Genomic DNA, 18652 nt, shown 5'->3' with positions numbered 1-18652 from the left:
AAACAAATAATGACTGTTGGAAGCTTAAAAAGAGTCTCTATGGATTAAAACAATCCGGTTACGAATGGAACCAATATATTGTTAAGGAGTTAAACAATATAGGGTTTAAAGCAGGTTTAGCTGATCCATGTTTATTTAAGAAAAAGACAAATGGAATAGTGTCATTATTATTGTTGTTTACAGATGATATTGCCTTAATTACAAAAACTAATAATGAAGCTACTGAAATAATATTATTATTATTTAGGAGAGATAAAACAGTATCTAGGATTGACAATAAATAAAACCAACGGTGGCTATAAGATATCTCAAGAGGATAAGATTTATCAATTACTAAAAACATACAAGATGGAACTTTGTAAGCTGGCAAAAACTCCAATGAGTCAGGAATTTTGCCGCACTGATGCTCAAAGTCCAAAATTCGATAAGACTATATATCAGTCACTAATTGGTAGTCTATCGTACATTAGTAACTGGTCAAGGCCAGATATTGCCTATAGCATTAATCAATTGGCACGATTCAACGCTGAACCTACTGAACGACACTGGCAAGCCACAAAGCGTATCTTAAGATATCTTAAAAAGACAATGCACTATGCATTGTATTTGGAGCCAAAAGATGATTTGTTTTTAAGTTCATATGCTGATGCAAGTTTTGCAACAGACATAAACACTAGGAAATCAACTTCAGGAATGGCTATACTGTTAGGAAAAGCACTGATTGGTTGGAGGTCAATTAGACAGCAACACATAAGTATGTCCACAATGGAAGCAGAATTTTCATGTCTATCTTTATTATGTAGTGATTTAATTCTGTATAAACAGTTATTGTTGGATATGGGACTAACTGTTAAAGATTCCATTGTTGTGTATGAGGACAATCAAGCAGCCATGCGGATGGCTACAAATATTGCTGTGAAAACGAGATCTAAGCATACAGATCTTAGATATCTGAATGTAAGGCAATCTGTAAAAAATGGTTTAATAAGACTGGAATATTGTATGACTGAACAAAATATTGCTGATCAATTTACAAAAGCCCAAGGTTCAGTCAAACACAAAGAGAGTTGTGATGACTATGGGTTAAGGTTGTAAATAGATATATATATTATTATATTACCCAAAAGGGGAGTGTGTTAGGAATAATTAGGTTACCTAATGTAGTTTGGGTAAAATAATATATATAAACTATGATAGTAAGTTTAAGTGTGTGTCACTTTAAACTGCAAAGCATGTAATTTTGTGTGCGGTGTGAAACCGCCATAAGAGGGAGCAAGAGAACCTGCTGGATTGCTGACGATTGCTGGTTTGCTGGATTGATGGTTTGCTAACTGCGTGTTCCCTGCTGCTGAAGGAAGAAAGGAGGTTTGACTTCTTCATATCTCTACTGCGAGGAGATATATTACTGGACTGATATTTGTAAGTTTACTGATCTTTTTTTCGACACTGGACTTTGCAACCGAATAATCCCCGGACAGACTGAATTAGTGAATGATATATGGACTGTTTTGACTATGCTAAAACTATTACTGGAATAAACTATTTAACTAGCACAGTGTATCTGTTTTACTGAGTGTAAGCTACAAAAATGTTTATCTCACATATTTTGCCTGACTGCCTGACTGCCGTGCAGATTCTGCTAGGGTGTATCCCTAACACCGCTACCCGACCTGGATGCTGACCCAGCACCCACAACGTCCACCCTGAGCATAGAGACGTTACCCAACCTCTCCCTAACTGTGTCAGACATTGCCCGCGAAACCAATAAAGACAAATGTCTGGCGCAGGTTTAAATTGGGTGGAGAAAGGGTGGCCGGAAAAAGATGACGATGAACAATTCAGGACTTTCCGAAACCAACAAACAGAACTTTTTACTCAAAAAGGTTGTTTGCTATGGGGGGACAGGGTTGCTACATTAGCATTCTTGTAATCCCTCATCCTGATTGGCCAGGACGCACGGTGCTCGGATTGGCTGAGTGAGCCGCAGCGATTGGCCCGTTGCGAATCACCCACGATTGGAGGAAAACGATCGCAGGGGATTCAACGCGGTGTCATTGGCTGCGGCTGGCTAGGCAAGTTCAATATAAGCCGCCACCGATCCGAGGGAGAGCCGAGCTGATCTCAGAACCAAATAAAGAGCTTTAAAAGAGTCACTGAGTCTCGCGTCTCCTTCTTGCGATCGGCGAACATGACATTTCCCACATACCATTACAACTGTGGTATAAATTAACTCTGGCTTCTCTTGACACATTTGCAGGGGTGTCTGCAAGGGCATAAATGTCAACCGTCTTGGTATATGCAGCAAAAGAAACTCCTGGGACATTATTTTACCAAGAGTATAATTTTATATGGGCACAGAAGAAGAAAAACAAGGTCTGGAGTTTCCAGGCAAAAAGTAGCATAGATAAAATCCCCTTTCCTCTTTTGGGCCACCCACTGTTCGTTGTTCACTAATCAATTATACCAATTTGTTTGGGAAACGATCTGGAATTTGGGGCTTCTTCATCTTTTGATCTTGGGAACTAGGATGATCCAGGTGTAAGTCAGTTGAGCATTCCACAATTCCCTCTCAAGTTTCCCCTGCATACTAAACCTACTCACCCCCTCCTTGTTTCAATTGTCTGGTTGCAAGTAAGGTGGGTGGGTAGAGAGACAAGCATGACAGTAGAAACATAAAGATGGCATCCACATGTAAAAAGGTGTGTGGCTTTGATCACATAGTTACACACAATCTTGATTTTTTTTTGACACTCCCATTAATACCCTTGCCCATTTGTTTTATTATGAAGAAATCAATGTGAAGAAATGTATTGTTTATAATACATTTGATAACTATAACTATTATAATACATATATATTGATAACTAAGAATAAAATTGTGGTACTACTACACTAGTCCCATTGTTATACTATTTTTATTGATTTTATTTTTACCTACGCTATTAATTTTCCACAATCTTAAATTTGTAATCGAAGTAAAGTTTTCAATGCAAGTCTCTGCGACACAGGGATCAGAATTAAATGATGCATAATATATTTACCTTGTGCCCCTTTTCTCGTCTTTTTCCATGGGGTCCTTCTTCCCCCTCACACCTACAAAATATGCAGCAGCATTTTTGCTCAGCAATTTGGTCCTTGAAGAGAATAAATTATGATTTTATCCTTAGAAAATTTGGTTAGTTATAATTACTTACGAGTATTATTATTGTCGCTTTTATATTAATCCTTAGAGAAGTCTGCAATATCCAAGACTTTCATCAAAATGACAAAAACAGCATTCACATAGACATGTATGCAATTTCATGATACACATAAAAAAATTGCAGTATTTGCAGTTTTGCAAAGGAAAAATTGCCTTTGTCATTTGCCCTCCCTTACTCTCTTCTGTGGATGCCTCTTGTAATTGTATCATGCTAATGGGGACACAGTGACTAAGTGGCTAAGATGCTGACCTTGTCGATCAGAAAGGTTGGCAGTTCGGCAGTTAAAATCCCTAGCACCGTGTAACAAAGTGAGCTCCTGTTACCTGTCCCAGCTTCTGCCAACCTAGCAGTTCGAAAGCATGTAATGCAAATAGAAAAATAGGAACCACTTTGGTGGGAAGATAACTGCACTTCATGCACCTTCGGCATTTAGCCATGCTGGCCACATGACCACAGAGACATCTTCAGACAGTGCTGGCTCTTTGGCTTTGTAACGGAGATGAGCACTGACCCCAGAGCTGGAAACAACTAGCATGTATGTGCGAGGGGAACCTTTACTCAGGCATAAAAAGGATCCCTAAAGTCTCAAAATCTAATCTATTGTTTTTATCTTATCAACTTACCATATACTGAAAGAGCCTCATAGCAACATTTTCTGTGTCAATCGATAATTGAGTGTTATATCCAAATCCCTTTCCAAACTCAATATGCTGAAGTTGATCAATATATTTGGTTCCTTCCAGGGCAACTGTTATTAGTCCATCTAGTCCTATTTGAAACAGTGATTATTATCAATAACTTTTTAATATCTGCTTCTTCAGTTATTATAAATTAGTTCTTTTTTCACATTCCTCTGAATAGTTGGGCACATATGCCAAATATAAAGAGAGCAGAATAATTCAGATAGCTAAACTTTCTCATTCATCTGGAATAAGAATTGCCAGTCTTTTCCCCCCTATGGTTGATATAGCAATGGAACTAATTTTTAGACATGCCAAATTGTGACTTTAAAAGGGATAAATGTATAGAAAATTGCCTAGAAGCACATATAACTGAGAATGCATGCATCCAAAATTCATATCATAGTGGATATTTGTTTAAAAAGAATCAAGCTTGGAGGCAGAGGCAGGGGGCAGAAGACAGGCATTCTGGACAACTGCCTGATTCATGGGAAGCTCGCAGGAAGTTTGCGTGGTGGCACCAGCAGCAGGCAGAGGCTTGGGGAATGGGGGAGGCAGGTGATCCTGACATCTCCCACAAATGCCTGGTAGGCATGGCTGCAGGCAAGCCAAAAGATGGAGGGACAGAGTGGCAGCATGTTGGGTTCACTTCTGCCTATGCCTGGCTCTTTTGTGCACTCTGTGCACTTTTCACCCAGAGGGGGATGAAGCTATGTCTGATTGCAAAGGGGACACTTTGAAACAGAGCTAATTTCTTCATTTCAAACCATCTCTTTGCAAGTATATGAAGCTTTAATTATCCATCATTTCTCTCTCCAGGCGAAAATGGTCACCTATGGGGTGCTTGGGAATGGAGCAAATCACTATGTTCCCCAGCACCCCATAGGTGAACCAAACACTTTTTGCCCAGATGGAGAAATGGTGGAGATTCAAAGCTTCATGGGCTTGCAAAGGGATGATTTGAAACTGTGATTAGCTCCGTTTCAAAGCGTCCCCTTTGCAAGTAGATAAAGCTTCATCTCCCTCTGGGCAAAAAGTATTTGGGCAGCTACCACCGACTTTTCCCTCTCCATCCCACTGTCCACTTGCCCACAGCCTCAATCAGGGCCAAGTTCTAGGCAGGCCCTGGGCCAAGTTCTAGGCATGCCCTGGCCTCCACTTGCCCTGCCAGGAGGCGAATGCAGTAGTACGTGCATCTGCTTGGCAACTATCACAGTGCTTGCTGTGGGCAAGAAGTGTCCCAGAAGCTGCTGGGCAGGGAGGATAGAGGCCGAGGCATGCCAAAAGTTTGGCCCATTGCAGCCACAGGCAAGCATACAATGGGACAGACAGGCCAGGGCCAGCAGTAGCATTAGCCCCTGTGCTTGCCACCTCCTATATTTAAAAAAAAGATGTCCCCCAAAATAAGCCTGAGTGCAAATTTTCAAGCCCAAAAGATAATAAGGCCAGTGTTAAGTTTGAGCAATGAGAGGCTGACCAGAGCATGAGTGCAACAGTACTTTATTTAACAAATAAAGGGCTGACCGTGCTTGCCACGCTTGGAACTGGCTCGCAGCAATCAGCAACCAGTTGGACCCCGCAGCCTGCTTTTATAGCTGGCTGCTGGGGAGAACCAACCAATGGGAATGGGGGAAAATCGCCCACACAAAGTGAGTGGACCTGAGTGAGAACTCCTTGAGTCCTCAGGACATAACACCCCTTCCCCCAGATGCGAACATGCATAGTCCTTGAGGTAGACGGGGTTTGTGTTGGCGCCCGGAGCGGCGCAACTCGGGAACATTGTCTGTCTGTTCGGTATCAGTCTGTGACGGTTGAGCTGGCATAGTGTCGCCAACACTCTCTCTGGACTGGGCATCCTCGGGAACCACCGGGTTGGTTTCTGGGGTCGAGCTCTCGTGGGTTGGATCAGGTTGGTCAACTCTCTGGGCGCTGTTGTCCGAATTTGGGCTGACCGGAGCGACCGCTGGCGCAGACTGGTCGCTGGGTGCGGTGTGGCTGGGCGGCGGATGAGGCGGTTCCCCTTCGATTGGAGGCTCTGGATTCTTGTTTGCGAGGTTGCTGAGGCGCCTTCTGAGTTGGTCTATGTGCCTCCTCCAGGCGCGACCATCCTCCAGCCTGACTCTATCGATCTTGGCCCGGTGACGGCGATGACCTCGCCCGGAATCCAAAGCGGGTCCCCAGCGAAATTCCTTGCGAATACCGGCTCCTGTAACATAAAATGTCTAACCCCGAAGTGGAAGCGAGGGGAGAGTCAGGGCAGTATTGTGGGTGCAGTCTATCTAATACAGTCCTCAGGCGCCGGCCCATCAGAAGTTCCGCTGGGGACTTATTGGTGACTGCACAGGGGTTGAGTGCTGGCTCATCAGGAACCGTGAGAGTTTGTGGTGCCAGTCATCTCTGCCAAACCTAGCGAGGGCCTCTTTGGTGGTCCTGACGGCCCTTTCAGCCAACCCATTACTCGCAGGGTGAAATGGGGCTGTGAAAATGTGGCGAATGCCAAGGTTGGCTGCAAAGCGGCTGAATTCTACTGATGCGAACTGTGGGCCATTATCGGAGACCAAGGAGTCGGGTAGTCCATGTGTACGAACAGGCGCGTTAACACGTTGGTGATTGCTAGTGTGGTGGTCGTGGATAGCTGTGCCACGTCTATCCACTTGGAATAAGCGTCCACGACCACTAGGAACATCTTTCCATGCAGGGGCGGCCAGATCGATATGGATTCTAGACCAAGGGCGCTGGCGCTCTCCCATCTGGTAGGGGTGGCGATGGGGGAGCAGGGCGGGATTCCTGGCAAATGCTGCAGGAACTTACCCAATTGACAATGTCCTCGTCTGACCCGGCCACCACACGTAGCTGCGTGCCAGCGCCTTCATTCTCACAATGCCGGGGTGTCCCTCGTGCAGCGCCTCCAGGACTCGGAGTGCGCAGCGAGTCGGAATGACCACTCGAGTGCCCCACAGAAGACAACCCTGCAAACTGGACAGCTCCTGCATGCGAGTCTTAAAGGGTGCGAATTTGTTATTAACGTTGCCTCCCGGCCACCCCTCCTCACCCAGTCGAGCACCTGGGCGGCGTTTGGTCTGCCTTGGTTTTGGCGGCGATGTCAAGGGCGGTGATGGGCAGGTCCAACTGTGTGATTTCAAAAATGGCATTGACAGGAGCTGGGTCTTCAGCCGGAGCGGGTAAGGGCAGCGACTGAGCGCGTCAGCGTGGGATAGAGTTTTGCCCGGGCGGTGGATAAGTTTGTATGAGTAGGCCGCTAGGAAAAGTGTCCACCGTGTCATCCGAGGGAGAGGACTTGAGGTGTCTGTTTGTCGCCGGCCAGTAGGCCCAGAAGGGCTTATGGTCGGTGACCAGTTCAAAAGTGGCCAAAAGGAATTCGTGAAACTTTTTCACGGCTGCAACAGCTGCTAGGGCTTCCTTGTCGATTTGGCTGTAATTTCGCTCCGTGGCCGAGAGCGTCCTGGAGAAAAAGCGATGGGGCCTCGGCGCCATTGGCGAGTCGGTGACTAAGGACCGCCCCAATTCCAAAGGGGATGCGTCTGCTGCCAGTACTAAAGGAAGGTGGGGGTCAATTGGATGAGCACTGCCTCTGGCGTAAGTAGTGATTTGACGGCGTTAAACGCCTGGTCTTCTTTGTGCCCCCAGTGCCACGGTGACTTTTGTCTAGTAATCTGTGTAGGGGTTCGGCTACTGAGGCTTTATGGGGCAAGAAGGATGCATAAAAGTTTAGGAGCCCCAAGAAAGCTTGTAGCTCCGTTTTGGAGGTCGGTGTGGGAGCTTCGTGGATCGCCTAACCTTGGACTCCAGGGGTGAATGCCAGAGCGTCAATTTTATAACCCAGAAAGTCCACCTGTCTAGTGGCAATGGCGCATTTTCTTTTTTTTAACTTGAGGCCATGCTGTCTGAACCTCTCTAACACTGCTCGCACTCTCTGGAAGAGTTGGGGTCTGTCCCTGGCCGAGACCAAGATGTCGTCAGTAGGGTACTACACCAGGAGGCCCTGTAAAATCCGCTCCATGAGGGATTGAAAAATACCGGGGCAACACTTACGCCAAATTGGAGACGCTTGCATCGGAAGGCACCCCTGTGAGTGACGATGGTCTGAAGTTCCGCTGTTTGGTTATCAACAGGGAACTGTTGATATGCTTGAGACATGTCCAATTTAGCAAAAATACTGCCCGGTTCGAATGTGTGCAATAAGTGCTGAATGACGGGCACAGGGTAGGCGCTAACTTGTAAATATTTATTGATTGTTGTCTTGTAGTCCGAGCAAATTCTCAGGCTACCATCTTTTTTGAGGGTGTGACAATGGGCGTCTCCCACTTGGCGAAATCTGTTGGCTCAATGACCCCTTGTTTTAGTAGTTTATCCAATTCAGCGTCTAGTTTTGGTCGAATAGCAAATGGAACTCTCGTGGTTTTAATCTGATTGGGACTGCCTGGGGGTCAACGGTGAGCGAGATGGGGTTCCATTATAACACCCCAGCTCTTCGCTGAACACATCTGCGTAGTCAGCGAATAAGGAGTCAGTGTCTGAGGTTGAGACAGCATGGACTCCTGTTAACCCTAGGCGAGGTGGGGAAACCAATCGAGCCCCAATAAGGTGGGTAGATTGCCGTTAACTACCACTAGAGGTAGGTGGCCTTTAAAAGCTCTAAAACTGACAAAGAACTTGCCTCTGCCGATCACGGGAATGGCCTTCCCCTGGTAGTCCTTCAGACCGAACTGGCATCTCTGAAGCCGGGTAGTTGATAGGCTGGGGTGGAGTCTCTTGAGGGTGTTCCACGAGATTATTGAGAGCGCTGACCCTGTGTCAACCTCCATGTGGCACGGTTTACCTTCTAGGGAAACGGAGAGAGAAATTTTACTAACAGTGTGGCCAGTACGCCTGGCAAGGTGGTGCGTGCGACAGTTTAATACTTGCCTCTGTGGTCCCGAGTGCGAGGACGGGGGTCTGTGTGCAGCGCTTTGGGGGGCTTGGCAGACTCTCGCAATGTGCCCCCTCTTATGGCAGTTGTTGCAAACGGCTCCTTTAAACTTGCAGGTGGCCCTTTGATGTGATCCCCCACAGGCTAGGCACAGCGTGATGTGCTTGGGTGGACTGGTGTATTCTTGTTTGGCCCCTACCTGCGACCGTCTGTCATTGGTGAGGCGATGGACATCGTTCTCATCGTTGTGGGCTTCCTCCGCTTCCACCTCTTCGGAATGGACTGGGAGCGATGCTGGCTTGGCACTTGGGCCCTGAATTTCGGTGGCTGAGTTCGTTGCTAGCTCGGCTGCTAGGGCCTCCCTCTACCGCTTGCGCAGGTTGAGGTCTTTTTAGCTAGCAGTCGCCTCTGTAGGTTGAGATCCTTGACCCCACAAACTAATTGATCGAGGAGCATGTCCTCCAGGTATGTTCCAAACCCGCAGTGCAGGGCTGCTGTTCTGAGGCGGCCATATATTGATTGATGGTCTCCTTACTTGATTGCTTCCTCATACGGGCGTGAACCTCCTGGCGATTTGTGAAGGTCTGGGAGCGTAGTGGTTAGTGAGGATCTCAAGCAACTCGGACCACGGAAGCGTTTTTAATTCTCTCGGCGCTACGAGTGCTGCGGCGGTATCGTAACGGTGGCTCCGCGTAGATTAGGAAATAGGATTTTTCCGATGCTCTCCGCATCCGCCAGGCCGACCGCATCGATGTAATGATTGAAACGGTTCTTATACGATTCCCACTTCTCTTCGTCTGGTTTAAGCGGGGAATACTGGGTTGGAACTCATGGTGCTGGAGCGGCTGGGCTACCTGCGGAAAAAATCTCTCTGGGACTACGGCGCTCGTGAGTAACTAGTGAAATCAGCTCTGGAGAGGTTTTTGCTAACCTCTCTTTCTCTCTCTGGGTTACCACGTTGGCTGCTAGCCGTTGGAGGTGTCTAGATTTGCGCCAAAAAAGTGGGCGTTAGTGACTCTCTACAGCGCTGTGCTGTGATTCCTACTGGCTCGAAATTCAAATGACACCCGTTTGAATTTCGCGCCAAATGCAAGCGGCTGCGGCTGCAGCGCTTCACTTTCCCGTGCGGGGCTAACAAGCGGCTACAGGCGCTTCTAACTTTGACTCAGACCGCTTTCTCTGGCTGCGGATCTGCGTTTGCTCTTTTTGATCGCTCGTTTTGTTAGCTGACCGCTCTCTCTGGCTGCGGATCAGCGTTTCCCTATCGCCAGCCGATCGCTCTCTCTGGGCTGTAGATCGGAGGCTAGTGACTCAGCGGTTGCAAGGTGCATCTGGTAGCCATCCCATCCTCGTCGCCAGTGTTAAGTTTGAGCAATGAGAGGCTGACCAGAGCATGAGTGCAACAGTACTTTATTTAACAAATAAAGGGCTGACCGTGCTTGCCACGCTTGGAACTGGCTCGCAGCAATCAGCAACCAGTTGGACCCCGCAGCCTGCTTTTATAGCTGGCTGCTGGGGAGAACCAACCAATGGGAATGGGGGAAAATCGCCCACACAAAGTGAGTGGACCTGAGTGAGAACTCCTTGAGTCCTCAGGACATAACAGCCAGACTTTATTTTTGAGGAAACATGGTATATGATATGATATAACATGGACCCAGCCTAGATAACTGCAGTTGTTGAATCCTTCTAATATGGTAGAAATTGTGTTGAAATTGTAACATCTTTTTGCTATATAGATTGGACAAGAACAAGATCTTTTGCAATTCTTTGGAAGAGATTGCGAAGACCAGACTCCTCTCTAGAACACTAAAAATCTCCACAGACCATTCTCATCCTGGACATTCATATTTCGATCTGTTACCATCAGGGAGGCATTATAGGACTAATAGATTGAGAAACAGTTTCTTTTCCAAGGCAGTAATTATCTTGAATCAAACAGTGCATTTGTGATTTAATCCTATTATTATTATTATTATTATTTTAGTTTTTAAAACTCTGTAGTTTGATTGTGATGTGGTATTTGGGGCACTGTGCTGGAGTAGCTTTCAAGTTTCATTGTATTCGTGGAATGCAGTGTCAATAAAGGTATTCTATTCTATTCTATATTCTATTCATCAGATGAAAATCATTTATTAGAATTTGTTACCATTTATTAATTACTAAAAAATCACTTCATCTCTTGCCTTTAAATGTTAAACAATTTCTTCTTTCAACTTTTTAATTTTTAGATAAGGTTATTTTTAGATTAAGCAAGGAAGGGCAGATGAGGACTTGCAAACCTGAATCCCAACAAAGAAGACTTGTGAAATAATAATGTAAATCATCTGTTTGAGCTAAAGTATTACATTTGATTTGCTGATTACCTTGTATTCTAAGTTCTTCAGATTTTTGTCCAAGTGCTATTTTATTATCATCCAAGCCATCTGAGAAAAGAAGTAATACCTAAAAAAATATAAAGACAATGAGATTAAAATAAGAACATATATCAAGAAAACCAAAACAAGAACCATATAGTATAACACAGATTCATTCATCAAATAGTTTGATGAGCTTTAAAGAGAAATGTATACATTTGGAGAAACGTAGATGAACTTAGACAAAGCATCATTGACAAAGATTACAAGAAGACACATTTCTTCTGTTGAAAATTATTAATTTCTAGATGTCCCAGAATAATGTTGCAAATCAATTCTGGGTTGTTCACCGGGACTAGAGATTAGGTTAGTCTAGATTTGTAGTCCCAGTAACTAACCCAGATTCAATCTTGTAATATATATTCTTTTAACTCTTCATTATAGTATTATACTATATAATACCTTCATTATAACTCTTCATGATAGTAAAGTTTGCAGAAAACAACAAAAAATATTTAATTTAATATTTTTTGTATAACATTTCATTTATCCTGTAAAACTTAGATAAACTGAAATTATTAAAGGCTATTCTATAAATATTTCAATTTTCTCAAAATGTTTTAATGCAAATAATTAGCTCAAGGATCATTCCAAACACAACATTTAATATACAATATATCAAAATGATTATAATTCCTCTAATTTGATTCATGCAATGCAATTTTAAGGAAGTGCAATATTATTAATTAAGGAAACTTATATTATACCAATTTAAATAATAAGCTGGTATCTGATATAATGCAGTATTTTAATAAAAACTATTAAGATGGAAATAAATTACCGTGTTTCGATTTTCTATGTCAGTCACATTTTTAACTAAATTCCAAATAGCATCCAAGAAGTCAGTGTTGAGATGAGATGGTCTGTTGACCACAACGTTTCTGAGTTCTGTTACTATATTTGTGTCATCAACATAATGAAATTTTGCCCAGAAAGGTTTATCTGTGTTTTCTACTGAAATAGTCACACTGAATTGTGCTTTTTTATCCTTAGAGCAACTTGTGCTGCTTAAAGATGTTAGGCCTTTTATAATATCAGGAAGATAAATCTCCAAATGATGTTGCTCACTGAATAAATTGTTTCCTGGCTTCTGAGATGACATATCAAATCCAATAATAATATCTACAAAACATGCTGTTTAGATGGATATAAAGGCAAAATATAAGAAAATAACAAAAAACAAATTTGCAGTTAAATTCAAGCAAATTGTGACAATATTTAACACTGTATTAGAATTGATTGCTTCTCATTTCTTGACGGGTTATCTAGATAAGCAACTGTGGACAGATTGTACATAGCCAGCTACATGTAAATTTAAACATACTATGACTTAAATGTTTTTGGCCATCGTTATATTGAAACAGTATAAAAAGGTAAACCAAATGAGATGCTTTGAACTGAGCTACAGTATACATGTAACATAAACATTTGATACCATCTGACCCTCCGCCCTCCTTTCCTTAGACTATAGATATAAAATTAAGATTATTGGTATAAATTGCAAGTCACCTCTATGGTCACATAATTTCCTAAACTATTGTTTGTTTTAATGATTTATTAATAAGCCACATTTGCCCATGTCCACACAACGTAGAAAGATACACATTATAGTTTAATGCTGGGGCTAACTAATCTAAAGCCAAATAAACTCCATTAGCATGTCATGTGAATCTAGCTATAGAAAATGTCTACATTATTTATCTTTAGTCTACTTTTCACAGAACAAATATATAATTTTCTATGTTCATTAAAGTTTTTTTTTCCTTTTTGGGAAGGGAGCATTCATACAAAATTTATTCCTATCTATTAGTTTTAAAGCATTCTCAAATCACATGCCAGAACCAAACAATGGAGTATAATTAGCTTGACTGTAATAGGTAAAATGATTAGAATATAAATATATTCACTAAAACACTGGAAAAAATGCACAGATGATCTTATCTATTTAGTTACATTAGGCATTAGAAATGTTTATGGATGCTTAATGAAATTTTTTACTTCTCCTTAATAAGATCTTTTTGCCTTATTCACTTTTTCACTCTGCAGCCTATAATGTTTTGAAAAGAAAATAAGAAAAGGACAAGGTCCTTTTTTTCGGGCAGAGGTTTAATCAGATGGACTTCTGGATTTTGTCCAACAAACCAAATAACAAAAGAGATGCTATTTGACAAGAAACAAATACTAGTAACTAAAATCTATTATTATGTAAGCAACCAAGCATTTATTTTAACTGAAAGGAACTTACTTGCTTCAGTAGTCTCTTTACAAATTTCCTTATTTACATGATTTACAAGAGTTTTTAGATCACTGTAATGGTCAACCTTATATTTTCTGCTTGGGGAGTTGGTAATCTGCAGAAGTTTTGAATCAGTCGCATTTCCTACTGCAACTGCATGGATTTCCACACCTTCATCTCTCAATTTTTTTGCTGCTTGAGGAAACTCATCATCTGATCTTCCATCAGTGAATATGAGCAACTTTTGGTTAACACTTCGAGCTACTCTTTCTTTGCTGGTTTTGAAAAAGGTTTTGACTTCTCTGAGGGCATGTCCAATCAATGTGGACCCTCCTGTGATCAGTGACATATTAGTAATTTTACTATAAAGTTCTGGTAGATTTTGATAAGCACCCAGCTGGAATACTTCTTGAAGTGTATTACTGAATTGGGCCATTCCAACTAGAATATTGTCTTTATTTATAATTGACTTAAGCAAGTTTATCACAAAATCCTTCACAGACTTCAGTTCTTTGTCAGGGATACTTCTGGAATCAGCTAGGATAACAAGTTCTGCTTCAATATCACATTCTGCAAAAAGAATCCAATTAATAAAACATGATATACTGCTTTAGTATGGCATCCAAAGAGCAATAGGAACCACATAAGACAGGTTAGAGAGAATATGAATTCCAATTTGCACAAGTCTGTTATTTTAAAAAAAAGAGGCCAGCCAGTGGATCACCTTAAGAATCTGTAAGTCTGGGAGGATGGAGCTGGCGTCGCGACGATATGGCATGCGATCTTGGAGATCTGAGATTGCAGCCAATATCTTTGAATGTAAAGAGCGCATCCTGTCATTCCCAGGGATATCGCAAAGTCCCTGGTAGATCCAGAGAAGCTCTTTTTGCCAGTGGCAAAGAGACAGCCATTAAAGCTGCTGAAGTTGGGACAGCTCCGAAATGAAAGAGAATGGAAAGAGAGAGTGTGCCAGTTTGGTGAGAACTTTTTCTTTATTTTAAGGACACCCCTAAGGGAAAGAAAGAATCTGTAAAAGTTTTGACAGAAGTGATTAAGCGGCGATTTTAAACAGGAATGTCAAAGTAATATTTTTTTCTCATTGCTGGATTTTCTGCACATGATCTTATATTTTGAAACTGGATTGGTTTTTTTTTTTTCCTTCTTTTTATATATTCTTCTCTCCTTTTTGATTTTATAATATTTTAAGCCAGAGACACCCTTTTAGTTATTTTCTAAATATATTGTTCTTTTTCTTTTAATTAGTTCTTATTATATTTTGCTTAGAAAAGGAGGGGGAAAGTGAAAGCTAAAGAAATTTTGTAACACTGCCAACTAGAGCCTTGGAAATATTATATTTTTCTTTTGACCAGACAAAGCTGAGAAAGAACTGAGACTTTGTTTCAAGGACATTGCCTGTTTGATAAGATAGAGGGAAGAGCATGAGAGAGTATTATTACAGGTGCTCTTCTGGGTTTCTATCAACAGCTGGAGTCTGGTGTTGAAGCTTAGGAAAAGAAAACGTGATAAGTCTTTGGAAAAGAGAGTTATAACAAGAGCCTTGGATAATCAAACAAAGTGCAGTGTGCTCTTTTTATTCTTTTTAAGCTGTGCTACCCCTCCTCATCAGTTTACTTTTTTTTTCGCAATAGCTATTTGGATTTTTGACTCTTTGGAACTTGTCTTTGTTTTTTTTTTTTTTTTTTGTCTTTGGAAGTTAAATTTTTATGTCTGCTTTTTATTTTAAAGGAAAAGCTTTAGTATTAATGCTTCCCTTCTTTTTCTTTTTAAGGGTATTAATGCTTCCCTTCTTTTTAATGCTTCCCTTCTTTCCCTTCTTTTTTGCTCCCTGGTATTTTTGTCTTTCCATCTACCTTCCATATTGGTTTTTTTGTTTTTCTTTTGTTTATTTTTATGCATACTTTTATATTTGAGACCTCTTAATTGGATTAAGGTATTGAAGAATCTGAGGAATTTTTCCTTTCTTTTTTAGCCTTTTTCTTCACTTTTTCACCTTTTTTGGGATTTTACAACTTTTTCCTTTTTGTGTGTGCCCATGGTGTATTTATGGTCTTTTCCTTCATTTTTGAATTTTTACTGTCATCTAACCAACCAATTGGATTAAGGTTTAGAAGAACCTGAAGATTTTGAACTCCTCAAAATGAGTTCTTCAACTTCCACTTCTTCCTCTCCACCATCTGGAGGACAACATTCAATACAGACAATATTAAGGCAAGAGAAAGAACAAGAAAAAGAAAAAGTGACCCTGCAGATGATTATGCAAGGAATTCAAAATATTCAAACAAGATCAGAGAATATTGAAAAGAGAATAGAGAACATTGAACAAAGAACAGAGAATATTGAACAAAGAACAGGGAAAACTGATGAAAAAGTGGAGAACATCCAACAAATGTTGATAAAGTGTTGTGGCTCCGGGCTTGGATTCAGCTCCTGTGATTGATATGAGTTCAAGTGAAGAGGTTATGGCAGAACAATATGAACCGGCCTGGCTTACTGATTGGACTGATAACCAGGATGAGGAGATGGACGTGACAAAGGACGACAGACCTGATGTATTAGAATTGTCAGGACCTTTGACCTCCTCTGGTTCCTTATCTGATCAACAGCCGGGAATGGCTGACAGTGAAGTTTTGAGAGAGTCTTCTAGTGGAGATGAGAACTTGGAAAATTTGTGGTTAAATGTAAAAAATAGAAGACGGTTGAAAAGGCAAAATCAGCTGGAGCGAATGAGAAGGGCAAGTCAGTAAATTAGCACGTTGCCTTAATGAGTATAAAAGGACACAGCTGGGCTGGTACATTTCGCCAGGAACAAAATAACTATTTGAGTGAAGACATTACAGCAAAGAGCTCTGAGGCTGAAGATTTATTGCCAGGACTGGTTTGCCAGACAGAGTAAAGATTTATGCTGTGGTTTCTGCCAGCCGTTATCTTGTAAGACTTCTTTCCATTTGATTTAATTGTGAAACAGCTGCTTTCTGTTTTGTTCGTTTGAATTTCGAAGGGGAGTCATAACAATAAAGTATGATGAGAGATACCAAAAAATTGAAGATAAACTGATGAACTGACTGACCTAGGTAAGATTTTGACAGGTACTGATGAAAAGGTGATTAAAAAATTGTATGGATATTTATTAGAAATTAAACTAGAAATAGAACAAATTAAAGAAACTATGATTGCTTGGGGGAAGAATTTTGGATATGGGATTGATCTTGAGAAATGGCAAAAATTGTGGTCTCAAAATTATAAAATGACAATGTCAACAGCATATAAAGAAAAATTATATAAGATGTTTTACAGGTGGCACTTTCTCCCGACAAGAATAGCAAGAATGTTCAAGAATAAATCCAAAAAATGTTGGAAATGTCATCAAGATACCTGGCTCATATTACCATATATGGTGGACTTGTGTGGATGCTAAAAAATACTGGACTAAAATCCACACGTGGTTGGAAAAAATGACAAAAAAGCATATAGATTTGAAACCAGAGATATTTTTATTGGGAATTTTACCTGAAATATATAGTAAAGACTTTAAATACCTGATTGTAAGTGGCTAGGATTGTATTTGCTAAAAACTGGAAAAATGAGAAAATACCATCACAGGAGGAAATCATTAAGAAAATATTGGAATGTGCTGAAATGAGTAGATTGACATTTGAAATTAGAGAACAAGATGATAAACAATTTTATAAAATTTGGGATCTATTCTATCAATGGTTAGACAATAAAATATAGTAATGAAATATGTAGACTTTTAGAAAATAATAAATATATAAAGATGTACTCTTTTCTAATTATATCTACAAAATGATTCTAGGATAGATCAGGGACGATGATACGAATTGTTCTAAAACAAATTAAGTAAAATATGATCATTTTGGAAAACATGAATGAATAAAAGTATAATTAAATGATTGATTAATAATGATATTAATGTATTTAATATATTGATTGAAAATACGAGATTATATACAATGTAATTATAACTGAAGACTATTAAATGGAAGCACAAAACAATTTGTAAACCAACCACACACTTTATGTACATATATGGAAGATGATTTGATGTTTTTATGTTTTGTTTGTTTATGTTTGTTTAAAAAAAACAATAAAAATTTAAAAGAGGAAGAATCTGTAAGCCTGCAGAATTTTGCTCATGCTGTGGCAGCTCCATTGCTTTTTCTTGGGTCTATCTAGCATATATCATTATGTTTTATAATCAGTATATAGTTGTCCCTCTTGTGTTTTATTTACTTGCAACTAAGTACATAGCTCATCTATCTGAATTAGGATTACATTTTTCATTGCCAAAGATTCATTTTTCCCCTTTTTTGAAAAGAAGGAAAAGTTTGCAAGCTTCCTGTTCTGATCTTTAAGGAAGTAAAATATAGATGAGATCAACATGTTGCATAGTAATATATGGCAATAGGATAAAGCAGATGTCAAACTGTTACATGTCTTCGACAATTATGGAAACATTTGAATTGTCTTCATCTCAATAGCCTTTAAGTTTAAGGCCCCATTGGTCAGCTATCAGCCATTTATTTTATGGATAAATATAGAAATCTAAGGTACTCTACATGCGGCTAGCATTGAATATGACATGGAAGTTACAATATATCCAGAATGTAGGGACACATGGAACGTTGGGTGTTCCTAGACTCACCTATAAGCTGCAATGGCTCTCATTTTTCTTCTGGGTACAAGTCAAAGTGCTAGTTATTATCTTTAAAGCCCTACATGGCATGGTTATCTTCAGGACTACCTCTCTCTGCCCAGTCCACCAGAGTGGATAGGATCCCTTCCCTTAAATACTGACATCTTGTGGGAACTTGGAAACATGCCTTTTCTACAGCAGGCCCTGCCCCATGGTACACCCTCCCCACCTGAGAGCCAAAAGGCACTAGCCCTCTATCTTTCCAGAGAACTCTTAAATCCTGGTTCTTTCTCTAGGCAATGGGATAAGGTGAGGCCAGGATAGAATGAAAATGTGGGTGCATTAGAGAAGTAAGGCTACAGTGCTAGATTTTTCTGTTTTTATATTTATTGTGTTGGTTTACATACTGTTTATATACTTTTATACTGTTTTATTGGTTGTAAGCCCCTCGATTGTTTTACGATGGACAGCTTTATAAGTGATTTAAATTAAATAAATCAATAAATACATT

At 40.7% G+C, this 18652-nt stretch overlaps 1 protein-coding gene across 1 annotated transcript in view; it reads right to left on the bottom strand.

Moving 5' to 3' along the window:
* Positions 1-18652, bottom strand: part of COL6A6 (collagen type VI alpha 6 chain) — a 127324-nt gene that overhangs the window by 86631 nt on the left and 22041 nt on the right. Inside the window, exons 7-11 of the mRNA XM_087917157.1 lie at positions 13476-14036; positions 12012-12364; positions 11180-11258; positions 3827-3972; positions 3042-3134 (exon numbers count right to left, since the gene is read on the bottom strand). Of these exons, the coding sequence (XP_087773283.1) occupies positions 3042-3134; positions 3827-3972; positions 11180-11258; positions 12012-12364; positions 13476-14036 (1232 nt within the window). The remainder of the gene's footprint in view (positions 1-3041; positions 3135-3826; positions 3973-11179; positions 11259-12011; positions 12365-13475; positions 14037-18652) is intronic.

This window comes from Pseudonaja textilis, chromosome Z, assembly GCF_049901715.1.
Source record: "Pseudonaja textilis isolate UNSWEBS1 chromosome Z, rPseTex1.2, whole genome shotgun sequence".
NCBI classification, from domain to species: Eukaryota; Metazoa; Chordata; class Lepidosauria; order Squamata; family Elapidae; genus Pseudonaja; species Pseudonaja textilis.
Note: the sequence above shows the minus strand (reverse complement) of the source record. Positions and strands in the feature narration are given on the sequence as shown.